A 21019-nucleotide genomic window follows, 5' to 3' on the forward strand; every position below is an offset into this window, starting at 1 on the left:
AAGCTAAAAATTTTCGAATGGACAGACGTCAACGGATAAAACGTACGTTAAACGGACATGAAACGGATGTGGACGGACGTCTAACGGATCAAAACGGAGGTATAACGGACATGAACGGATTGAAAAAAAAGTTAACCGTAAGGTGTCCGTTCGAGCTATCCGGTAAGGTGTGACCGAGGCTTTATGATTAAAAAAGTTATCCACTTGAATTTGAATTGAATGTATCATGAAGTTGTGAGATTATAGAAAACCTAAAAAAAACAATCAATTATTATAGCTGGAGAAATTATTTATTTCAAATAAAAAAATCTAGATACACACAGAGGGAAAAGAGAAAGCTAATGATTTAATAGAGTTTTTAATAATACAGGGAAATTTTATCTGAATATACAAAATATCCGATCAAAAAAGCAAGAGTTGTTTGTTAGTATCACAAGGCCTGAATCAACATGCATATATATATATTTATATATACAACTCGTCTAAACATCAACCCAACAATGTTAGATCTGTTAATTTGACTTTTTGTTTTTTTGTTTTTTGTTTTTAGATGTATGATACTGAGATACAGCGATCGATCAGCAATCTATATCATTAACGGAAAGCTTAATACTAAAATTTATGATAAAAAAAAGATGTTTTTTTTATTTCCTATCGTTAATTATCCATTCTTAGATTGCGACGTTCCCTTGTCAACATCTTACGGTTTTTATATATCTCAGCTTGTACGATTCACTCGTGTATGTAACAATGTTTTAGATTTTAACTAGAGAAATTTATGTATTACTGAAAAATAATTATACCAGGGTTTTCGATCTCACCAATTAGTCAAAATATTTCCTAAAATTTTATCATCGGTATAAGACCATCATCCGTAAATATAGCTCAACATGCAGACGTCGTATACGTTCAAGTATTTCACATCCAATTTTTTTGGAAATATTCTTTTAAAGCACAAAAATGTCAGTGTTCACCTCAGAAGCTAACAAAACCTTTAAATAGACTTATTAAGAAGTGATATAGTTACGATACTGTTGTCAGGTCTTTATAGATTGCATGTTTTGGCGTTAATATTGATTCACTTTTAGGGTCTCTGCATCGGAACTAAACACGTTCATTTAAAAACCAGTTGTTGACATAACATGGGTTATGTTCTTCTCATATACATGTATGTTATGATGGTATGATACTAAACCCCTTACGGGAAGGATTGTGCATGATATTCATATGATGAATACATCATCTTTCAATCAGTTTAATTGAAGTCTGGAGCTGGCATGTCAGTTAACTGCTAGTAGTCTGTTGTTATTGATGTATTATTGTCTTTTTGTCTATTTTCTTTAGTTATATCTTCTGACATATCAGACTCGGACTTCTGTTGAACTGAATTTTAATGTGCGTATTGTTATGCGTTTACTTTTCTATATTGGCTAGAGATATAGGGGGAGGGTTGAGATCTCATAAACATTAGTTTTTTTCCGCCTGTCCCAAGTCATGAGCCTCTGGCCTTTGTTAGTAGGTATTATTAGGTCTTTCCACTTTTCCGTGGAAAGACCTATTGAATTTGTTCTGATTATTATTATTTTTCTTCTTCCGCCTAAATTTTTTTCTTGCGTAGTTTTGTTGTTTCAAAAGATGTCGCTAAGATATTTGGAATATGATATCGTATGGTTTATACGCTTTAAAAAATGACAACTGCGTAACAAAATACTTAACCTTGTAAGAGTTATCTCCCCAAACACAGTTTTTCTTGTGGCCACTACTCCTTCGCAACCGTAAAAGATTACGACAAATTTATTTTACCAAATTGCTCGTTACATCTTAAGGATTAGGATATTCATTGGACCGAAGCTTTACGGAGACTCCATATGAGAGTTATTCCCCATTTTTATTTGAATTAAGTGATATGCATTTCTAAATGGTAAACCATAAGTGATAGAGACCAAGGGTCTTTAGATTTGAGGTCCTTGGTCCAAAAAAATGAAAATGAGGTCAAGGTCAAAGGTCAAGGTCATATTTTAAATTTTGATTTTGGCTAATTTTTCCTTATTTTCAAAAACCTTAAAAGATATCGACAAATTATTTTTACTAAATTGTTAGTTGCGACATGTTGTAACTTATAAATTTTGGTTGGAAGGGTGCCTAAACAATAAATGAGAGTTTTCGCCCATCTTATATTTAAAATCATGCCTAAAGTGATATAACTCATTAACCATACATTTTACAGATCTAGGGTCTTTTTATTTGAGGTCCTTGGTTGGTGACCTTGAAATTGAGGTCAAGGTCAAAGGTTAATAGAACGTTCTAGATTTTGACCTTTGCTTTAAATTCATATTTATACATTATAAAGTCAGAGGAACTGACATTTTTGATTGATTTTTAATATTTTGATAATAAAATAGATCTTTACTTGTGGAAAGACCTTCAATTGTTCTTTGAACAATTGGTTTTTAATTTTAATTTTAGTTTCTTGTGTAGAATTTAAAGTTTAGTATGGCATTCAGAATCATTGAACTAGTATATATATGTGTTTAGGGGCCAGCTTAAGAACGCCTCCGGGTGCGGGAATTTTTCGCTGCATTGAAGACCTGTTGTTGTTTGACACATTCCCCATTACCATTTTCAATTTTATAACTTAGCTGTTGGATCATGGGATACAGCGATTCACAAAATGTACTTTATCACTTAAATATAGACAACTGTAACTGTAGTTTATCACACGCAGCGAAGTTGCCAAACACATTTTTCACTTTTAACGATCAAATGTTTCTATAAATTCAACATCTAACTGACTTCTGCAGTTATTGACATCAAATGGTAAATCATCAATTTAAAAGTTTAGCATACTCTAACTACTAGTAAACACATGTACCTGAAAATATAAAAAAACAAAAGAGCATGGTTTAACTATACATAGTGGAGGGAGGGTGGGTTTTTTCAAAATACTTCTCTCTATAATTATACACTTATGCTCTCTTGCAGCTCAAAGTTAAAACGAACGTTCAGGTCAAATTGACGTCACAACTATAAGGGGCTAGACAGGGGGTGAGTTTCTCCCTGCTCCCGCCCCTCTTCTCCCTTCTCCCTTCTCCTGCCATTTTCTGTGTCCCTGACCTTTACGGACATACATTTCATTAAAAATTAAAATCCATAATACATTCAGGAAGAGTTTTGCTTAGAAGATAAGTAATGCCATATATTAAAGTAACGAGTATCTCTCCTTTAACATTTGGAACTTTCCCGTGTAAATATTTCATCAATATCCATCCAGTTGTTCAGGAGGAAATGCGTTTAAAAGAGATACATTGATAGATAGATAGGGTGCAATATGCCTGCAACGTGATCAGATGCAAACAAAATCTCATCTAGGAGGGACATTCCAAAGCAACCTTCCATGCTTTCGATTTTTGACAAATTTTATTCGGGAATAGTCCTGTCAAATCGTGAAGGTGTGACCCCAGCTTAACTCTGATGCACGCTGTTTCACGATGATTTTTTTTAAAGTATAAATCCAAACTATAGAACACTATACATCTTAACGACTATATATTGATTTAAAAAAGAAAGTACTGCAACTGACGATATTAAAACTTTTCACTAAAATAACCGAATTCTATTAGTGTTGGTAATCCCTTTCTTTGTGTGCGCATGAGTGTTAAAAAAGTCATGTCATAACGGGTGTTGACAGAGAGAGTTAAACGGTATCAATGTATATTATTCTTTTGCAATAATTGCTCCTAAAATTACCAATCCATAGCATTATAGTATCAAAATAGTTTAATGCCGCAAAGTGCAAAAACTCTTGTCATGCATAACTTTGTCAATCGTAATCTACAACGTTATATACCTGGCACGATGGTAATTAACAAGCATAAAACTTGAATCTGGAAATATAATTTTGTATATCATCTAACATAGAAAGAATTCACTGAAATTCACTTGAACTTGAAAGAGTGTTATTTTATAAACTTGTTTTCTGAAGAAAAAAATTGCGATTCTAAAGTGACACTTGCTGATTCATTAAAAAAGAAGCGATTGCAAATATTTGTATTAGTTGTACTTCTTACATTTAACATGTATGTATGAGACATGAAGTCAATGTATTACATTTTTCAATATTTCTTAAAACTTAAAAGCTAATTCATTCACATTGATATTTCAGAGGCGGATGAGATACTGCCAAGTTGTTGCTTTGATCGTAGGAATATACACAATCAAAATCAAGATATTCAAAGGTATGTATTTTGATTAACAAAGAAGGGATGACACTGTCCAAACATGTTTTTGACACCCCGATATAACAATCAGAAGATCTAAACACTATATATACGCTGTGATAGAATATGAAAGACATGCGGTGAAACCATCTACAATAATAAAAAAGAATGTGTCCCAAATACACGGATGCCCTACTTGCACTATCATTTTCTATGTTCAGTGGACCGTGAAATTGGGATAAAAACTCTAATTTGGCTTGAAAATTAGAAAGATCATATCATAGGGAACATGTATACTAAGTGTCAAGTTGATTGGATTTCAACTTCATCAAAAACAACCTTGACCAAAAACCTGAAGCGGGACGAACGGACGGACAAACGGACGACACAAGAACGGACGGACGAACGGACGAACGAACGGACGAACGAACGAACGGACAGACGAACGAACGGATCCACAGACCAGAAAACATAATGCCCCTCTACTATCGTAGGTGTGGCGTAAAAATCTAAAGTTTTCTAATAATTCAACAGTAAAAAGAAAACAATTATGATAAACACAACATTAAATGACAGACATTCTAAAAAAGTAATATAGACTCAACACAGGCAGATACTGAATGTAGCGTGTATAGATATGCCCGAGAGCTCTTACACCTCTCGTGAAGAAAACATTGATGTACATATGATTACTCTAAATCAGATTTAAAGGTCTATTCATATAAAATCAAAACAAACTGAAAACGATAATACAAAAAGGACAAACACCATGTTATGATATAACTGCTTAAGTAAGTACTGCAAGTGAGTTTCAAGACTAATTTAAACTGACATGTTCGATAATGCATTTTCCCTCATTTATTTAATATATCAACATAAGAAAATGTTCATCCTCCTTTCATATGGTAAGGTTTTTCAAAATTTTAGAATAGTAAGGAGGGTTGGGATGGTCACTATCGCCAACCATAAAACACAATCGTGAAGTCGTTCTAAAATTAAATTTAGCATTATAATTGTCATTTTTTTGCAATCGCATTTCAATTCGTTTTGCGTCACATAAAGAACGGATATAAAAATACGGACTGTCAAACAGAGTAATAGCATATAAAACATGCTAAAACAATCTTAATGTTCATATAAACCCACTTAGAAGGCTATAAATACAACAGTAGTATACCGCTGTTCGAAATTCATAAATCGATTGAGGAAATAACAAATCCAGGTTACGAACTAAAACTAAGGGAAACATATCAAATATAAGACGAGAACAACGACACGACAGAAACACAACACTAAAATACAACACATAGAGAAACGAACTGTAATATAACAATGGCCATTTTCCTGACTTGGTACAGAGCATTTTAAGAATAAAATGGTCGGTTGAACCTGGTTGTGTGGCTTGCCGAGACTCGCATTTGTATGGCATTGTATAAGATTACATTAAAATGACACCATTACATGATACGACTACAGAACAAATAAATGCAAAAACATTCAGGCCATAGAATTACGCAAATAAACAATACAATATAGTACATCTCGACAACGAAACAACAGAAACGCTGCAGTGAACAAAAAACAAACGACAATACAACAAACAAACAAAGTAACAGACTATACGATAACAATTGCCATTTTCCTGACTTGGTACAGGTCTATATTTTATGGAAAAAATTGTGGGTTGAACCTGGTTTTCTGGCTAGCCAAACCTCCCGCTTTCATGGCAATGTTAAATATCACATTAAAATGACAAAATTACATGACAGGACTACATTACAAATAAATGGAAGAACATCCAGGACAGAGAAACACAAATAATAGCTATCAAAAGGTACTACGCTAATGTTATACGCCAGACGTGCGTGTCACCTTACAAAGACAATAAAAGGACACTTTTAAGAGGTCAACTGAAGCCCACCTCCGGGATTTTATTAACGGGTTGAAAATACAAAAGTTCGAAATACAAACCAAGTACAAAGTTTAAGTGCATTGAGGACCAAAAGTTCCAAAATGTTGTGCAAAATGCGTCGAAGGTTGTATGCCTTGGATAAGAAAATCCTTAGTATTTAGAATAAGTCATACTTTTGCAAACAGTATATTATTCTTCAACTATCTACAAATTATTTTTATTGTACCAAATCTTTATATTAAAAGATTCACCATTGCAATAATGCGACAATAAACTTCCAACTGTTTATATCTACCATTTATCGATTAAGCGAAACTAAATCCGGGTAACAAACCAAAACCGAGGAAAACACGTTTGAGGAAAACAATGCAAAAACAAAAACACTGAACTGCTACAAAGACAAACGCAAACATACATAGAAACGCACTTTTTTATATAATAACTGCCATATGCTATGTTCAATTCCATCATATTAAAAGTAATGTGTGAAAAAGATCTGAAATAATAGCAAAACATTTCAATATGTTATACTCTTAATTATCATAAAAAATGTCAAATTGTCAATAAAGAAAAAAAAACAGCTTACAGACAAAGCACATAAAAAAGAATGAAAATGATCATACCACAATAAGACAATGACGGGATGTGAATGTACCTTACCACACACAAAGGATATTACTAAAATTGAAATATACAGAAAGATTAATTTACAAAGACAATAAAAGGATACTATAACAAAAAATTAAGATGATAAACAACATCAGTACCTATACTACAAGATATTTTTTAGAGGTCAACTGAAGCCCGCCTCTGTGTTTTTTATTATTGGGTTGAAGACATATCTGTGGCCTTCAGCTGTTTTCTCTTCTTTGGTCGGGTTGTTGTCTCTTTGACAAATTCCATGTTTCCATTTCTCAAGTTTACATGCGATCCTTAGTGGTACTTTGACGATCGAGAGATGAAGTTCGGATAATATACGAAGTTGAAAAAAAACAAAAAATCCAAAAACAGTCATAAGGCAATGAGAAATAAATCCATGAACTTATCTTGCAATAGATGATATTGATGTCAACGATAATCATAATACCGTTACATAACTGTGCCTTTATAGATGATCCAGACTTTTTATGCCAGAAAAAAAAAAGAAACAAATTAAAAAATCTCTCTACGATGCTTGTTTTGTTTGTCTTCTTTTGCTAAATCCCATGACCACGATTGCAAAATTATGAGCAACTACATTTAGTACGTTTGATGCTGCTGATTTTTTGATTTTTTAATTTATTTTTTGCATAGCGTGCTTTTCATTATTTTTATTCATACCTTCATACTCATGACAAATAATGCAATTGTCGAAATCAAAACTAAACAACAGATATTGTACGAAACAATCCGGATTCATATGGTAAAACAAAAAATAAATAAATCAGAATGGAGTGATACATTAAGAAACACACGCTTTGTTTCCAAAATAATGGACCGGCAAATAATTCCATTCTTTCTTGCTAAATTTAGACATGTCGACTAACATCAGTATAAGGTAGCACTCCACAGTTAGAAAATAAAATTAAAAATGAGCCACAAAATGTTTTATCATCTCCTATTCCTGGATTTCTAATACATTAACCTAACTGTTTGTGTTGTACATGTGCATATGTATGTAATCAGTATATACCATAGATTTGATTTTCAAAAGTTAAAAGAGTGAAAATAAATTCCTTTTATGTGTACATGTATCCATGGTAACATTCTGCATTTATTTACCATAAAATATTGCAAAAAGGGGGGTGGACATGTCACATATCCCCCCAAAATTTTGATCAAACTAGAATTTCAATGCCTTTGAGTGATACCTTTTTAGAAACTGATTTCATAAATCTTCCTAATGATCAAATAAAAAATGGGTGTCTTTCGCCTCATTTTTTCGTAAAATCCAATCACAAAGTTCGTGTGATAAAAAGTTGGAAAAAAACATTGCAATAATTGCCGGACCAATGTATGGTAGGGACATGCAAATACGGACTGTCATACAGAAAACAGCCTATATTACATACATTTAATAATCTTGATGTTTATATAAACCCAATACAAAGGCTATTTTAATACTCAGCTATCCAAAAATGAATTTTATTGCACACAAGCTCTCATATTTGAAAAATCCACAGGGGCCTAAATGCGAAACTACACACCTAACTGTGGAGTGCTACCTTAAGGTGAAATTTTCCCCCTCCTGCCTCAATTTTTATTATATTTTCTGTGTTCTACTAGCTGTTACGATGAAAATGGTACCTTAGTTTTTAAAATTGGTTCAGTAATAAAGATTTTATGAAGGTTAGCAGTTGATGTTGAAACGCGACAAAAAGTGATTTAAAAATAAATGCTGGATCATAGTGAAAAACTTCAAGTCCGTCTCATTTTTGGGGTAAATTTCTAAAACTTTTCCCGTTATCTTATTTAAAATCATAAAATTACCTTCAAAGAGGACAAATTGTACAATTTTTAGGTATTTGAAAGCACTTATAGGTCAATTTTGCTGTAAATAGCATACATAACCTTGGTTTAGAAGCTCTCAAGCAGGGTATAAATTTCTAGCAGTACTGGCATCATTAAATTTAATTAATGCCAAATTATAATATAAAATCCTGCTAAAAATGTTTATTTGACTTATTCTCATTCAAAAATATAAAGCGATACATTCTGAGGATATCATATAAAGCGCAATCTTTAGTTACAATGGTGAAGCTAATTGAGTACAAATTTAAAACCGCAACATGTCTAAGTGTCAAAATGTGTATATTTGGTTGTTAAGGACAGTAAACAATAAAATAAACATAAATTGCATTCCTAGCAGATTTTTTACCTTTAGAACTAAAACAAGAACATAAAAGACTAAAGATTTGTGGTAAATTTTATCTTAAAAAGTGCATTTCTGTGCTTTCTGATGTGCCATAAGGTAGCACTTCACAGTTAGAAAATAAAATTAAAAATGAGCCACAATATGTTTGATCATCTCCTATTCCTGGATTTCTAATACATTAACCTAACTGTTTGTGTTGTACATGTGCATATGTATGTAATCAGTATATTCCATAGATTTGATTTTCAAAAGTTAAAAGAGTGAAAATAAATTCCTTTTATGTGTATCCATGGCAACATTCTGCATTTATTTACCATAAAATATTGCAAAAAGGGGGGTGGACATGTCACATATCCCCCCAAAATTTTGATCAAACTAGAATTTCAATGCCTTTGAGTGATACCTTTATAGAAACTGTTTTCATAAATCTTCCTAATGATCAAATAAAAAATGGGTGTCTTTCGCCTCATTTTTTCGTAAAATCCAATCACAAAGTTCGTGCAATAAAAAGTTGGAAAAAAACATTGCAATAATTGCCGGACCAATGTATGGTAGGGACATGCAAATACGGACTGTCATACAGAAAACAGCCTATATTACATACATTACATAATCTTGATGTTTATATAAACCCAATACAAAGGCTATTTTAATACTCAGCTATCCAAAAATGAATTTTATTGCACACTAGCTCTCATATTTGAAAAATCCACAGGGGCCAAAATGCGAAACTACACACCTAACTGTGGAGTGCTACCTTAAGGTGAAATTTCCCCCCTCCTGCCTCAATTTTTATTATATTTTCTGTGTTTTACTAGCTGTTACGATGAAAATGGTACCTTAGTTTTTAAAATTGGTTCAGTAATAAAGATTTTATGAAGGTTAGCAGTTGATGTTGAAACGCGACAAAAAGTGATTTAAAAATAAATGCTGGATCATAGTGAAAAACTTCAAGTCCGTCTCATTTTTGGGGTTAATTTCTAAAACTTTTCCCGTTATCTTATTTAAAATCATAAAATTACCTTCAAAGAGGACAAATTGTACAATTTTTAGGTATTTGAAAGCACTTATAGGTCAATATTGCTGTAAATAGCATACCTAACCTTGGTTTAGAAGCTCTCAAGCAGGGTATAAATTTCTAGCAGTACTGGCATCATTAAATTTAATTAATGCCAAATTATAATATAAAATCCTGCTAAAAATGTTTATTTGACTTATTCTCATTCAAAAATATAAAGCGATACATTCTGAGGATATCATATAAAGCGCAATCTTTAGTTACAAAGGTGAAGCTAATTGAGTACAAATTTAAAACCGCAACATGTCTAAGTGTCAAAATGTGTATATTTGGTTGCTAAGGACAGTAAACAATAAAATAAACATAAATTGCATTCCTAGCAGATTTTTTACCTTTAGAACTAAAACAAGAACATAAAAGACTAAAGATTTGTGGTAAATTTTATCTTAAAAAGTGCATTTCTGTGCTTTCTGATGTGCCATAAGGTAGCACTCCACAGTTAGAAAATAAAATTAAAAATGAGCCACAAAATGTTTTATCATCTCCTATTCCTGGATTTCTAATACATTAACCTAACTGTTTGTGTTGTACATGTGCATATGTATGTAATCAGTATATTCCATAGATTTGATTTTCAAAAGTTAAAAGAGTGAAAATAAATTCCTTTTATGTGTACATGTATCCATGGTAACATTCTGCATTTATTTACCATAAAATATTGCAAAAAGGGGGGTGGACATGTCACATATCCCCCCAAAATTTTGATCAAACTAGAATTTCAATGCCTTTGAGTGATACTTTTTTAGAAACTGTTTTCATAAATCTTCCTAATGATCAAATAAAAAATGGGTGTCTTTCGCCTCATTTTTTCGTAAAATCCAATCACAAAGTTCGTGCGATAAAAAGTTGGAAAAAAACATTGCAATAATTGCCGGACCAATGTATGGTAGGGACATGCAAATACGGACTGTCATACAGAAAACAGCCTATATTACATACATTACATAATCTTGATGTTTATATAAACCCAATACAAAGGCTATTTTAATACTCAGCTATCCAAAAATGAATTTTATTGCACACTAGCTCTCATATTTGAAAAATCCACAGGGGCCAAAATGCGAAACTACACACCTAACTGTGGAGTGCTACCTAATGTTGTTCCGGATAAATATCAGCCGTATTTGGCACAAATTCTTGCAATTTTGGATCCTCAATGCTCTTCAACTTTGTACTTGTTTGGCTTTATAACTATTTATGAGCGTCACTGATGAGTCTACTGTAGACGAAACGCGCTTCTGGTGTACTTAATTATAATCCTGGTACCTTTCACCTTTGATAACGAGAGACTTAATTTACAACTCATTTTTTCCTGAAATGCAATATTATTTTTTAAAATAAGGCTGAAGGTATAATAGCAACATTGATTTCACCTAAAAAGTAAAAGTCATAAACACATTTGCACTTTTAACAAAATTGTGCAGAATTTATCTTTGTTTCAAATGAATAAATACTTGGTATACGTAGTTAACCCTGTCCAGTACTGTAGACAAAATTTAAAATACTATATTTGAGCATATAAGAACATAATCATCACTGGATGTAAAGCAATCAAATGTTTACCCCTTTTTTCATGTGTACAAGTTTAGAAACCATGTTACCTAAAGTTTCCATAATATTCAATAGAAACACTACATAGAAACATAATGGTGCTTTGTTACACCGAACATATGTTCATGAGTCATTTTTTTTCTGCAATGAAATGTAGGATTAATTTACTACAAGTGTAAAATTCAAGGGAAATTTCTTTTCAGACCCCTTTTCGTATGCAACCTAATGTGACGTACTGTGGTTTTGTGGTGCTACACCTAAAGCAGAATTTTTTTGTATTAACAAACTGTTTGTGATATAGTTGAACAAAATCTAATATGTATTTAGACATCATCTATAGTGATTCGAGCAAAATGTATTCGAGAAATTCGAGAAATTCTCATCTGTCCACATCATGATATAATATATTGTGGACAAAATGATCGAATATTTATCTCATATGCCTACAAACAATAACACATAATATAAAAAAAAAACTCTATGATTATTACATACCACTAATTAACCTGTCTGATTTCATTATAAGGTCCCTTTTTGTCCATGTTTAGCTCTCATCTTAGTCTTTTTAGGCCAATAAATCACAAGTTTTGGGTACATCTCACTCATTTATGACAGATCTAAAAATTAGATAAAGAAGTAATTGAATTATTCAAGATGAAAGAACTATCCATATAAAGTTTACTGGCTCTATGAAAGTTTCATTAACTCATTACATAAAACTTGAATCTTGCACCGCGCTCCAGAGAGGAACATACAAAGCTTACCTTTTAGGTGAAACATTTGGTGTATCTGCTTCAATTTCATTTACTTAAACATGTATAGTAGATAAAGTATAACTCTGGGTCTACTAATAGGGTAGTGTAATTTTCTCATACAATGTGTGTTGAGACTCGATCCACTCATAATATTTCATTTTTGTAATATTTAACTCAAATAACACGAAATTTAACACATAGGAGTAAACATAAAGTAAAAGGTGCATGCTTCCCATAATGGGTGTAATACCACCATTGATTTCCCCCTATTAGTCTTTGTTAGACTTGCACTTTTCAAAAACATGTGCAAAATATATCTTTTGTTTCAAAAAAAGAAATACTTGTTCATGAGTAAAGTTTTATTCATTCAAGTATAATATAACACAAATTTTACATATTTTTAGTGCATAGAAAAAACAAGTATCACTGGAAGTTAACCAATCAAATGTTCACCGCTTTTTTTCAAATGTACAAGCTTTAGTAACCATGTAACCTCAAGTTTCTATAATATTTGAAAGAAATACCAAATAAAACATATTGGTTTTTTGGGGCACCCACGCTATATTTATATGACTCAGAATTTGATTACTGCAATAAAATGTATTATTACATTGGTTGCAATAAGTTACATTGATTTCCCAGTTAAATAAAAACCTATAATTTCACACGTGAAATAAACGTGGTTATTTCACTCTCTGACGTCATACAACAATAGGCGTTGTCAAGACGTCGATAACGGCGGATCAAAACAAATTGTGAATGCGTGGAAAAAAGATATAGTACCTTATATGTTTTACATTAATTTCTTACAAAAAAAGCCATTTGCCAATGTAATAAAAAGAATAACTGATTAAAGAATTTAAATATAAAAAAATATTCAACTCATGACCGAACAACACTGATAATTAACTCATGCGCTACGCGCATTCGTAAATTAATGTGTTGTTCGGTCACTCGTTGAATATTTTTCGATTTTTGAAATCTTCGATTAGTTAATCTATAAATATTAATTTACTACAACTGTCAATTTAAAGTGAATAATTTGTTCAACCCTTTTTAAGTAGGCAACCGGATGTGACGTACTATAATTTGGTAGTATTCCAACTTATTATAATTATATAATACTGTATAATACATTTTTGGAGTATATGCTAGTTTAGTAATTGTAAAAGTGCAATGATAATAACAGTTAATATTGACATTAAAAGACCTTCAAACAAAAAGAGATGTTGAGATTTGAACAGCTCTTTTGTGAAAAGGTCGTTTAATGTCAATAATAACTTAAAAATTGAACTTTTGTTGACTAACAAACCATCAAAAACTCAAGAAAGGTACATAAACAGCACTTGCAGAAGCATAACTCCCCCGAGTTGGAATAGTCTTAACATATTCAACTTAAAAAATAGTTAAACAGTACTCAGACTGATATATACAAATAACAGTTACCAAATTGCATTGAAAATGGCAGTATATAATTTTTGTTATTTATTAATCATAAATTTTGTAGCAGCAAACTAATACCCTAGTTTTCTGAAATGGTTTATTCTTTTAAATTCCAAGTTTTTAAAATAACTAGTTTTATTCTATAAATGAGTAACGCAAAGCCCTATACAGACCTCATTTGTAACTGATCAATGCATGTTCTGTACAAAAAACATCTCGTTAAATATATTTAATGTTTTTAATCTGTCAGTAATCATGAAATAGATTCGCGAAGATCAGACCATATAAAAACACTAGGTAAACCTTTCCAGAAATTAGTTATTTGCATAGCTAATTTCAAAATTTCTAATCGAACAGATCTAGATGCATATATATGCAGGTAAATGTTCATTTTGGTTTTGATTCTGTAATTTCCTACTCGTTTCAAGCAAACGAAATATAATTACTGTAATCTCTTTCCAATTAATTATCAAATTTAAATTTGAATTTGTTTTGTTTTTTCAATGAAAAAAAACTATGCCTGTAAATTTCAATGAAACAAAATCAAACTAAATAGCATAAATGTATCATTTTAGCATTAATTTATAAAGGCTTGATCAAAACATATATGTATATATGTATAGATGAGATATTTTCGCAAGGTTGATCATCAATCAGAAATAAAAAAACAATGTATTAAATGAAAACAAATACTGTTTAGCTCACCTGGCCCAAACGGCCAAATGAGCTATTCTCATCACATGTGTCCGTATTCCGTCGTCGTCGTTAACTTTTTACATTTTGAACTTCTTCTAAAGAACCACTAAATGGAATAGAACCAAACATAGCATGAATGTTCCTTGTGAGGTGTTGACCAAGTGTTGTGACTTTGTATGCCACAGACCACAATCAAATGACTTTTGAGTGAAAATGTATTCCAAGATTAAAATAACCGGTCTATCATAAAATAAATACGGTTAACTCGACTTTAAGAAATCGATGAGCTATGTCGTTCAAATTCTTGTTAATTTCATGTTTCCATATTAATATTGTTTATGATGTTATTATTATGTATTTTATTTTGTTCTGTTATTTATTATTTGTATGTAATGGAGAAGACGTTTTAAATTGCAAAACTTGTTTCTAACCTATTGTCAATGTTTTGAACAATAAATATGTTTAAACTAATTAATTTATCTATTAGTTCTTTATAACGTTTTGTTTCATTAAACAAATGCACCTAATCTTTTCGTCAAATATTGTGTGTGTGTAAAGTACAGTTCTAGTCCAGAAAGATATCCTAAATTCAGAAAGATTGCTCACCAGTATTGTACAAATTTAGCCAATACACATCCATACCCCTATGGACAAGTCAAGAGATGTTCCTAAAATCTGTAAATACTACTTTTAGCACCTGGTATAATCACTCTTTCTATATCAAAATCAGTTAAAATACAATATCCAAAAGTTTATTTTACCTCTCTTCTTTCATTTCAACTCCAAAAAAAACTAAGAAATAAGTAAGGAAAGGAAAGAAAAAAGAAAAAATAACACTTTTATTAAAAGGAACTTTATTCGTGGACAACGAAAAGCGGGGTCATTAATTGTGGTCTTGGGCCTGTAGCCGAACCATCATCCAAGATAGACGCCAGCGGGGGACTTCGATCGTTTAACATATGACACTATGGGAAATACAAACAAATGTCTTCTTTTAGTGGACCACTCAACGGAATGAAACCAAACATTGCATGAATGTTATTAATAAGGTGCTGACCAAGTGTTGTTACTTTGTATTGGATTCATCATTAAGGATGGCTGCAAGCAGGGGACTTAGTTTAACATAGAACCCTATGCGAATTACATACAAATGGCTGATTTTAGAGAAGCACTGAATGGAATTATACCAAACATAGCATAACTGATCCTATTGATGTGCTGACTAAGTGTTGTTGATTTATAGCTGTTTCATTATATAAGATGAACGCCAGCAGGAGACTAAGTTTAACATATAGGACCATATGGGAAATACGTACAAATGTCTTCTTTTATAGAAACATTCAATGGAATGAAAGCAAACATTGCATGAATGTTATTAATGGGGTGCTGACCAAGTGTTGTTACTTTGTATTCGATTCATCATCAGAGATGGCTGCAAACAGGGGACTTAGTTTAACATAGGACCCTATGATAATTACATACAAATGGCTTATTTTAGAGAAGCACTGAATGGAATTATACCAAACATAGCATAAATGATCCTATTGATGAGCTGACTAAGTGTTGTTAATTTATAGCTGTTTCATTATATAAGATGACCGCCAGCGGGAGATAATAATTCTTGTGAGGTGCTGATGAAGTGTTGATACTTTGTTGCTGATTAACTGTTTAAGATAGCCACCTGGATTGATGATAAAATTACAGGGCCAATATTAAACCTAATTCAAACATAGAATCTGCTTACAAATAATTAGGTGTTAGAAAAGATCAGTAGCATTTATTTTGCATGCAATGGTGAACAGAATACAATTTCTTGCATAGACTAACGTTTGGTTGTAGGAGCTCGCCAATTAGATTTGATAATTTATTCAGAGCTATTTGCTGGATTACTACTAATATCTAAAAAATTGAATATATATTTCATCTTTTATTCGATTTTTTCTCTATAAATAACTACATTAGATGTATGCTCAATGTTACGTTTTTTTGATTGACTAACAGCAATCTCGCATCATTCTTAATTTCAAAATGAATTGCACGAATTGTAACATACATGATTACATACGTTTCAACAAAAAAATGCACAGGTAAATCGTGTGTTCTTGATCATAGTGAACATGTTATTATGAGTATTGAACGCTTCTTTAAGTAATTTTATAGGATTGTAAAATCGTTGACCGTGCGTACATCTATAATACTAAAATATACCGTCACCGGGTAAAAACGACAAATCAAAGATTTCAGCTTTATGTATAGCTAATATAGGACAATGGTGTAGATTAAAAATTACACCACTCCAGACCCTTTTGTTTTCCACATAATTAATATTGCCTATAATTAACAAGTTCCGGGTCGATCCGATACCGATACCAATAGTATATTCACCTTACCTTATCTGAACGTTCCACATCTGACAGGCACACCGCCAAACGGTGTATTTAGGGTTTTGCTATATACACGGGTCATAATCACAGAGCTGACACTACTTATTTCAATCATTGTCAAATTTGTCCCTATTGTAGTATTTTAATCAGTAAGACTTTCTAAGATATCAATTACGAATAAGGCGTATAGGAACAGTTTTCAATTTGTTAGCGGGCATGACGTAAAACAGCGAATCAAAGAATTCAACTTTATTTATAACATAACTAATATAGGACAATGATGTTTATTAAAAATACTCCATTCCAGGACCTTTTGTTTTCCAAAAAAATAATATTACCAATAATTGATAAGTTCCAGGTCGACGGGTTCAAACAGAAAGATTTGAAAGCAGAGAATTCTGTGTATCTTATAATCGGCTTGACTTTATCAGATGACAATACCAATACTAAAATAAGGCTTACGTATAGTTATATACTTTAATTCAGTCACGGACCCGCGATATCACGGATGTGTTCTAGTCTTTATAATGAAGCGCTCCTGCACTTCATACAAAATGTACCTCGGTCAACGCTTTTACAGCCTAATGAATTTACAAAAAGAATCATTCAGTTCTTAAATAAACCCGATTGTTGCGCAAAGAGAACTATGACATTATTGATTACTCTTTTAAAAAGACGTAATATTTCATTTGCTAAACACAAAGGTGTTAGCTCTTGTACATTTATTGAATATTCGAGTATTAACCTTGATACAGAAAATATGAAAACCAGCTTGGCTTTAGTTGATACAAGTCGCAACAGTTATTTTAAACAAACAATCTTGTAATGTATGTGAACATAACAATTGTTAGGGCATTTCAATTTCGCCATGCAGGTTATAATTCCGGGTCGTTCGTTCGTTTCAAACCCAGATATGCAAGAATAACTGTTAAGGATCTGAAATAAAAAATATATTCGACCGATTAAAGTCGTACCGTTTTTCATTTTTGGAATTCATTTTTATTTGGTAAATTAGAATGTCATTAACATGTTTTGTGATTCTGCTTATACTAGTGTTGGATATATCGAAATATATATAGTTGCGACTTCTAACATTGGTTAAGATGGTAATTATAAGGAGATATGGTTTTGCTCTCCTTTTTCTGATGTTTTTTTTTGGTTATTTTCTTAAATATTCTAATATTATAATAGATTGAGAGATAGTACATATGGCAATAAATGTTCAACTAAGTAAGACCAACAAATGAGTCAGCATGACTAAAATTGTCATTTTACCGCTTAATGAGTTATTTCCCATAAACGTGATTTTTTGGTGTTTTTTTTTTCATTTTTTGTGAACGTTTAATTCCTTTTCTAACAATGTTCTTCTTCTCTCAGACTGAAAATTAAAATTAAAAGTTTCTATTGGTATTACGTTGTAGATTGTAATCGGGGATTTGATCAATTTTCAAAACAAAGCGGCAGTTTCTAAAAAAGAACTTAGGGGTCAAATGAAGTATAATTTGGTTTTTATCTTAAAAACTAAAACATTTTTGAAAAGCAAAACTGATATATGTGAAAGATGTAAATACGTTTTGATCTACCTGCCATGTAATCTTCAGACCAATAAGACAACTTCTTGTTGGATTTCGGTTCAGGTATAGTTTACCTTCGCCGTATTTGGCACAACTTTTTGGAACTTTGGATCCTCAATGCTCTTCAACTTTTTAATTGTTTGGCTTTATAAATATTTTGATATGAGCGTCACTGATGAGTCTTATGTAGACGAAACGCGCGTCTGGCGTACTAAATTATAATCCTGGTATCTTTGATAACTATTTACTATCAAGGCAGTTTACTATTTAGGGTTATGTATTATCTTTAATATTATTGTAGAGAGAGACAAAGTGTAAATTAAAAAACTGTTAAGCAAAGTAAGATCTACAAATAAGTCAAATGCTAGAAACTAAAAATTCAGGTGATGATACCAGACTCTTCTCAAAGTTAATTTTATAAAAAGCCTTTATATCGACCGGATAAAATGACAAGTGAAGCTGTAAAACGTTTCACTGATTTATCATTGCACGATGCACCGTTTTCCACCACAACATACGCCATTGCAATAACAAATCATTTCTTAAAAGCCATTTGCTACTAACGTTTTTTTTTAAACATAAAAAATAAATAAAAACGCTCGCTCGCCCCAAATTGTTTTTTAAACAATTTAGGTCAACATAGATTGGGACAGTTATCCAAAACAAGTGTGCAATATGCAGCACACAATAACCACGTGGACCACAGAATCTTCAAAAGAACAGAATTCGAGAAATGTTGCGTGTATTCATTCATAATTTGATTTTTTTGTTTTACTTTTATCAGTATGTTTGAGGTACATTCTACGTAAAATATATGAGGACAAAACATGTCATCCAGTGTACTACCCAATAAAAAAAAATATCTCAAATTGTACATATATTAGTGATATAATTGCACCACGTTTTTATTTCAGAGTTTGAGCCACATTCGTCAATTCAAGCAAATTACAAACACAGAGGTAATGGAGACGAGTTAACATTAGTCACAGCATATTTTAACATAGGTTCATTTAACAAAACTCCACATTTAATTTATTCTAAAAGCACATATTATAAATGGATGAAAAATTTTCAGTTTGTGAATAATTATGTTATTCTTTATACGGATGACTTTAATCTATCAGTGTTATTCAAATCGTATCGTAGACATTTCCCAGTCAACATGACACAAGTTTATATTCGGCGTCAAACAAGTCTTTGGGCTTTTAGATTAAAACCAAGAATCAAAGCTATTTACAACCTAAAAGGATACCCAACTCCAGGTAAACCAGCTTATTCATCTGCAATGCATGCTAAGTATGAACTGATAGGAAACGTAATAAAAGAAAATATCTTAACGACGACACATCTTGCATGGATTGATATAGGTTATTTCAGAAGCAAAATATCTGACTGTTTTGTTATGAAACCGCTCAAAAATATGAGAGATGATCATATATCATTTTCGCAAGTAGATTATTTCAAACCCATGCTTACTCTAAAAGAAATAATGTATCAAACTAAATATTATTTAGCTGGTGGACTTTTTATTGGACGACCGAAATATCTCTCTTTGTTCATCGAGGATTATATATTAGCAGTAGACACTTTGCTGGAAATGAATCTCATGAACTCTGATCAGCAAATATTGTATGCAATGTATTCGGGAAATTTATATTTTCAGCCGAGAGTACCCATTCAAACATTCTTTGACGAGAATATTTTAAAAGCAGGAAAGGGTGAATTATGGTTCTATTTAGGAAATATATGTCAGAATATAACAAAATAACTGCATGTTATACTATCTATTTTTTAATAAATTTAAGTGGTGTGCTAAAAAAGCAAAAAAACCAAATATATACCAGAAACCAAGGGACAATAATTGACCAGCTAGAAGCATCATTCATCAGTATTTTAATATACAAATCAAATATCTCTACTGGTCATTCAATCTAAGGTATCAAACAAACATTTATGAATTTGCTTTAATTTGACAAAGAGGACGGCAATAAAATCAAAAATCACAATTTTACTGCTCCACTTTCGCATTTTGAAAAAATATGCTCAGAGCAAAATCAGTCGAAAATAAACATCTTAACACAAACATTTTTAGAACTGATATACAAAAAAAGACCAACATAAATATAACCTTAACAAAGAACCAAAAGACATATTCCTTTTTTACAAGGATTTCAACCATTTTGTACATGTACCTGGACATTTTAATAAAGAGGCCATATTTTTTATATAGTCTTCTTTGGTTTCATCTAACGTAGACGAAACCCATATCAGCCAAAATATCACGAGAACGAAAAGGGCACAATCGGAAAATTGAAAGAAATATTGAAAACAATAATGACAAATAGCAACAGATAACAACTGCGATATAAAAGAATCCTTAAAAAAGAGCGTACAGGTTATGATAGGGTTAATCATGTCTGTCAGCACAAATTCATTTTCTACCCATAAAAGTTGTGATACAATTAAGAAAAAAATGTAAAAATCAGATATGAACTAATTAGCTTACTAAACACAGAGTTATTTGAAATGATTTTCGTGGTACTGATAGCTATGAA

General features: G+C 31.6%; 1 protein-coding gene across 1 annotated transcript; it reads left to right on the forward strand.

Moving 5' to 3' along the window:
* Window positions 1–3782: 3782 nt before the first annotated feature.
* On the forward strand, window positions 3783–20242 carry LOC139528390 (uncharacterized). Its single transcript, XM_071324364.1, has 3 exons — window positions 3783–3858; window positions 4163–4235; window positions 19379–20242. The coding sequence occupies exons 1-3, from the start codon at window positions 3808–3810 to the stop codon at window positions 20230–20232; spliced, it is 978 nt and encodes a 325-aa protein (XP_071180465.1). The 5' UTR covers window positions 3783–3807; the 3' UTR covers window positions 20233–20242.
* The last annotated feature ends 777 nt before the right edge of the window (window positions 20243–21019 follow it).

Source organism: Mytilus edulis, chromosome 1, assembly GCF_963676685.1.
Source record: "Mytilus edulis chromosome 1, xbMytEdul2.2, whole genome shotgun sequence".
NCBI classification, from domain to species: domain Eukaryota; kingdom Metazoa; phylum Mollusca; class Bivalvia; order Mytilida; family Mytilidae; genus Mytilus; species Mytilus edulis.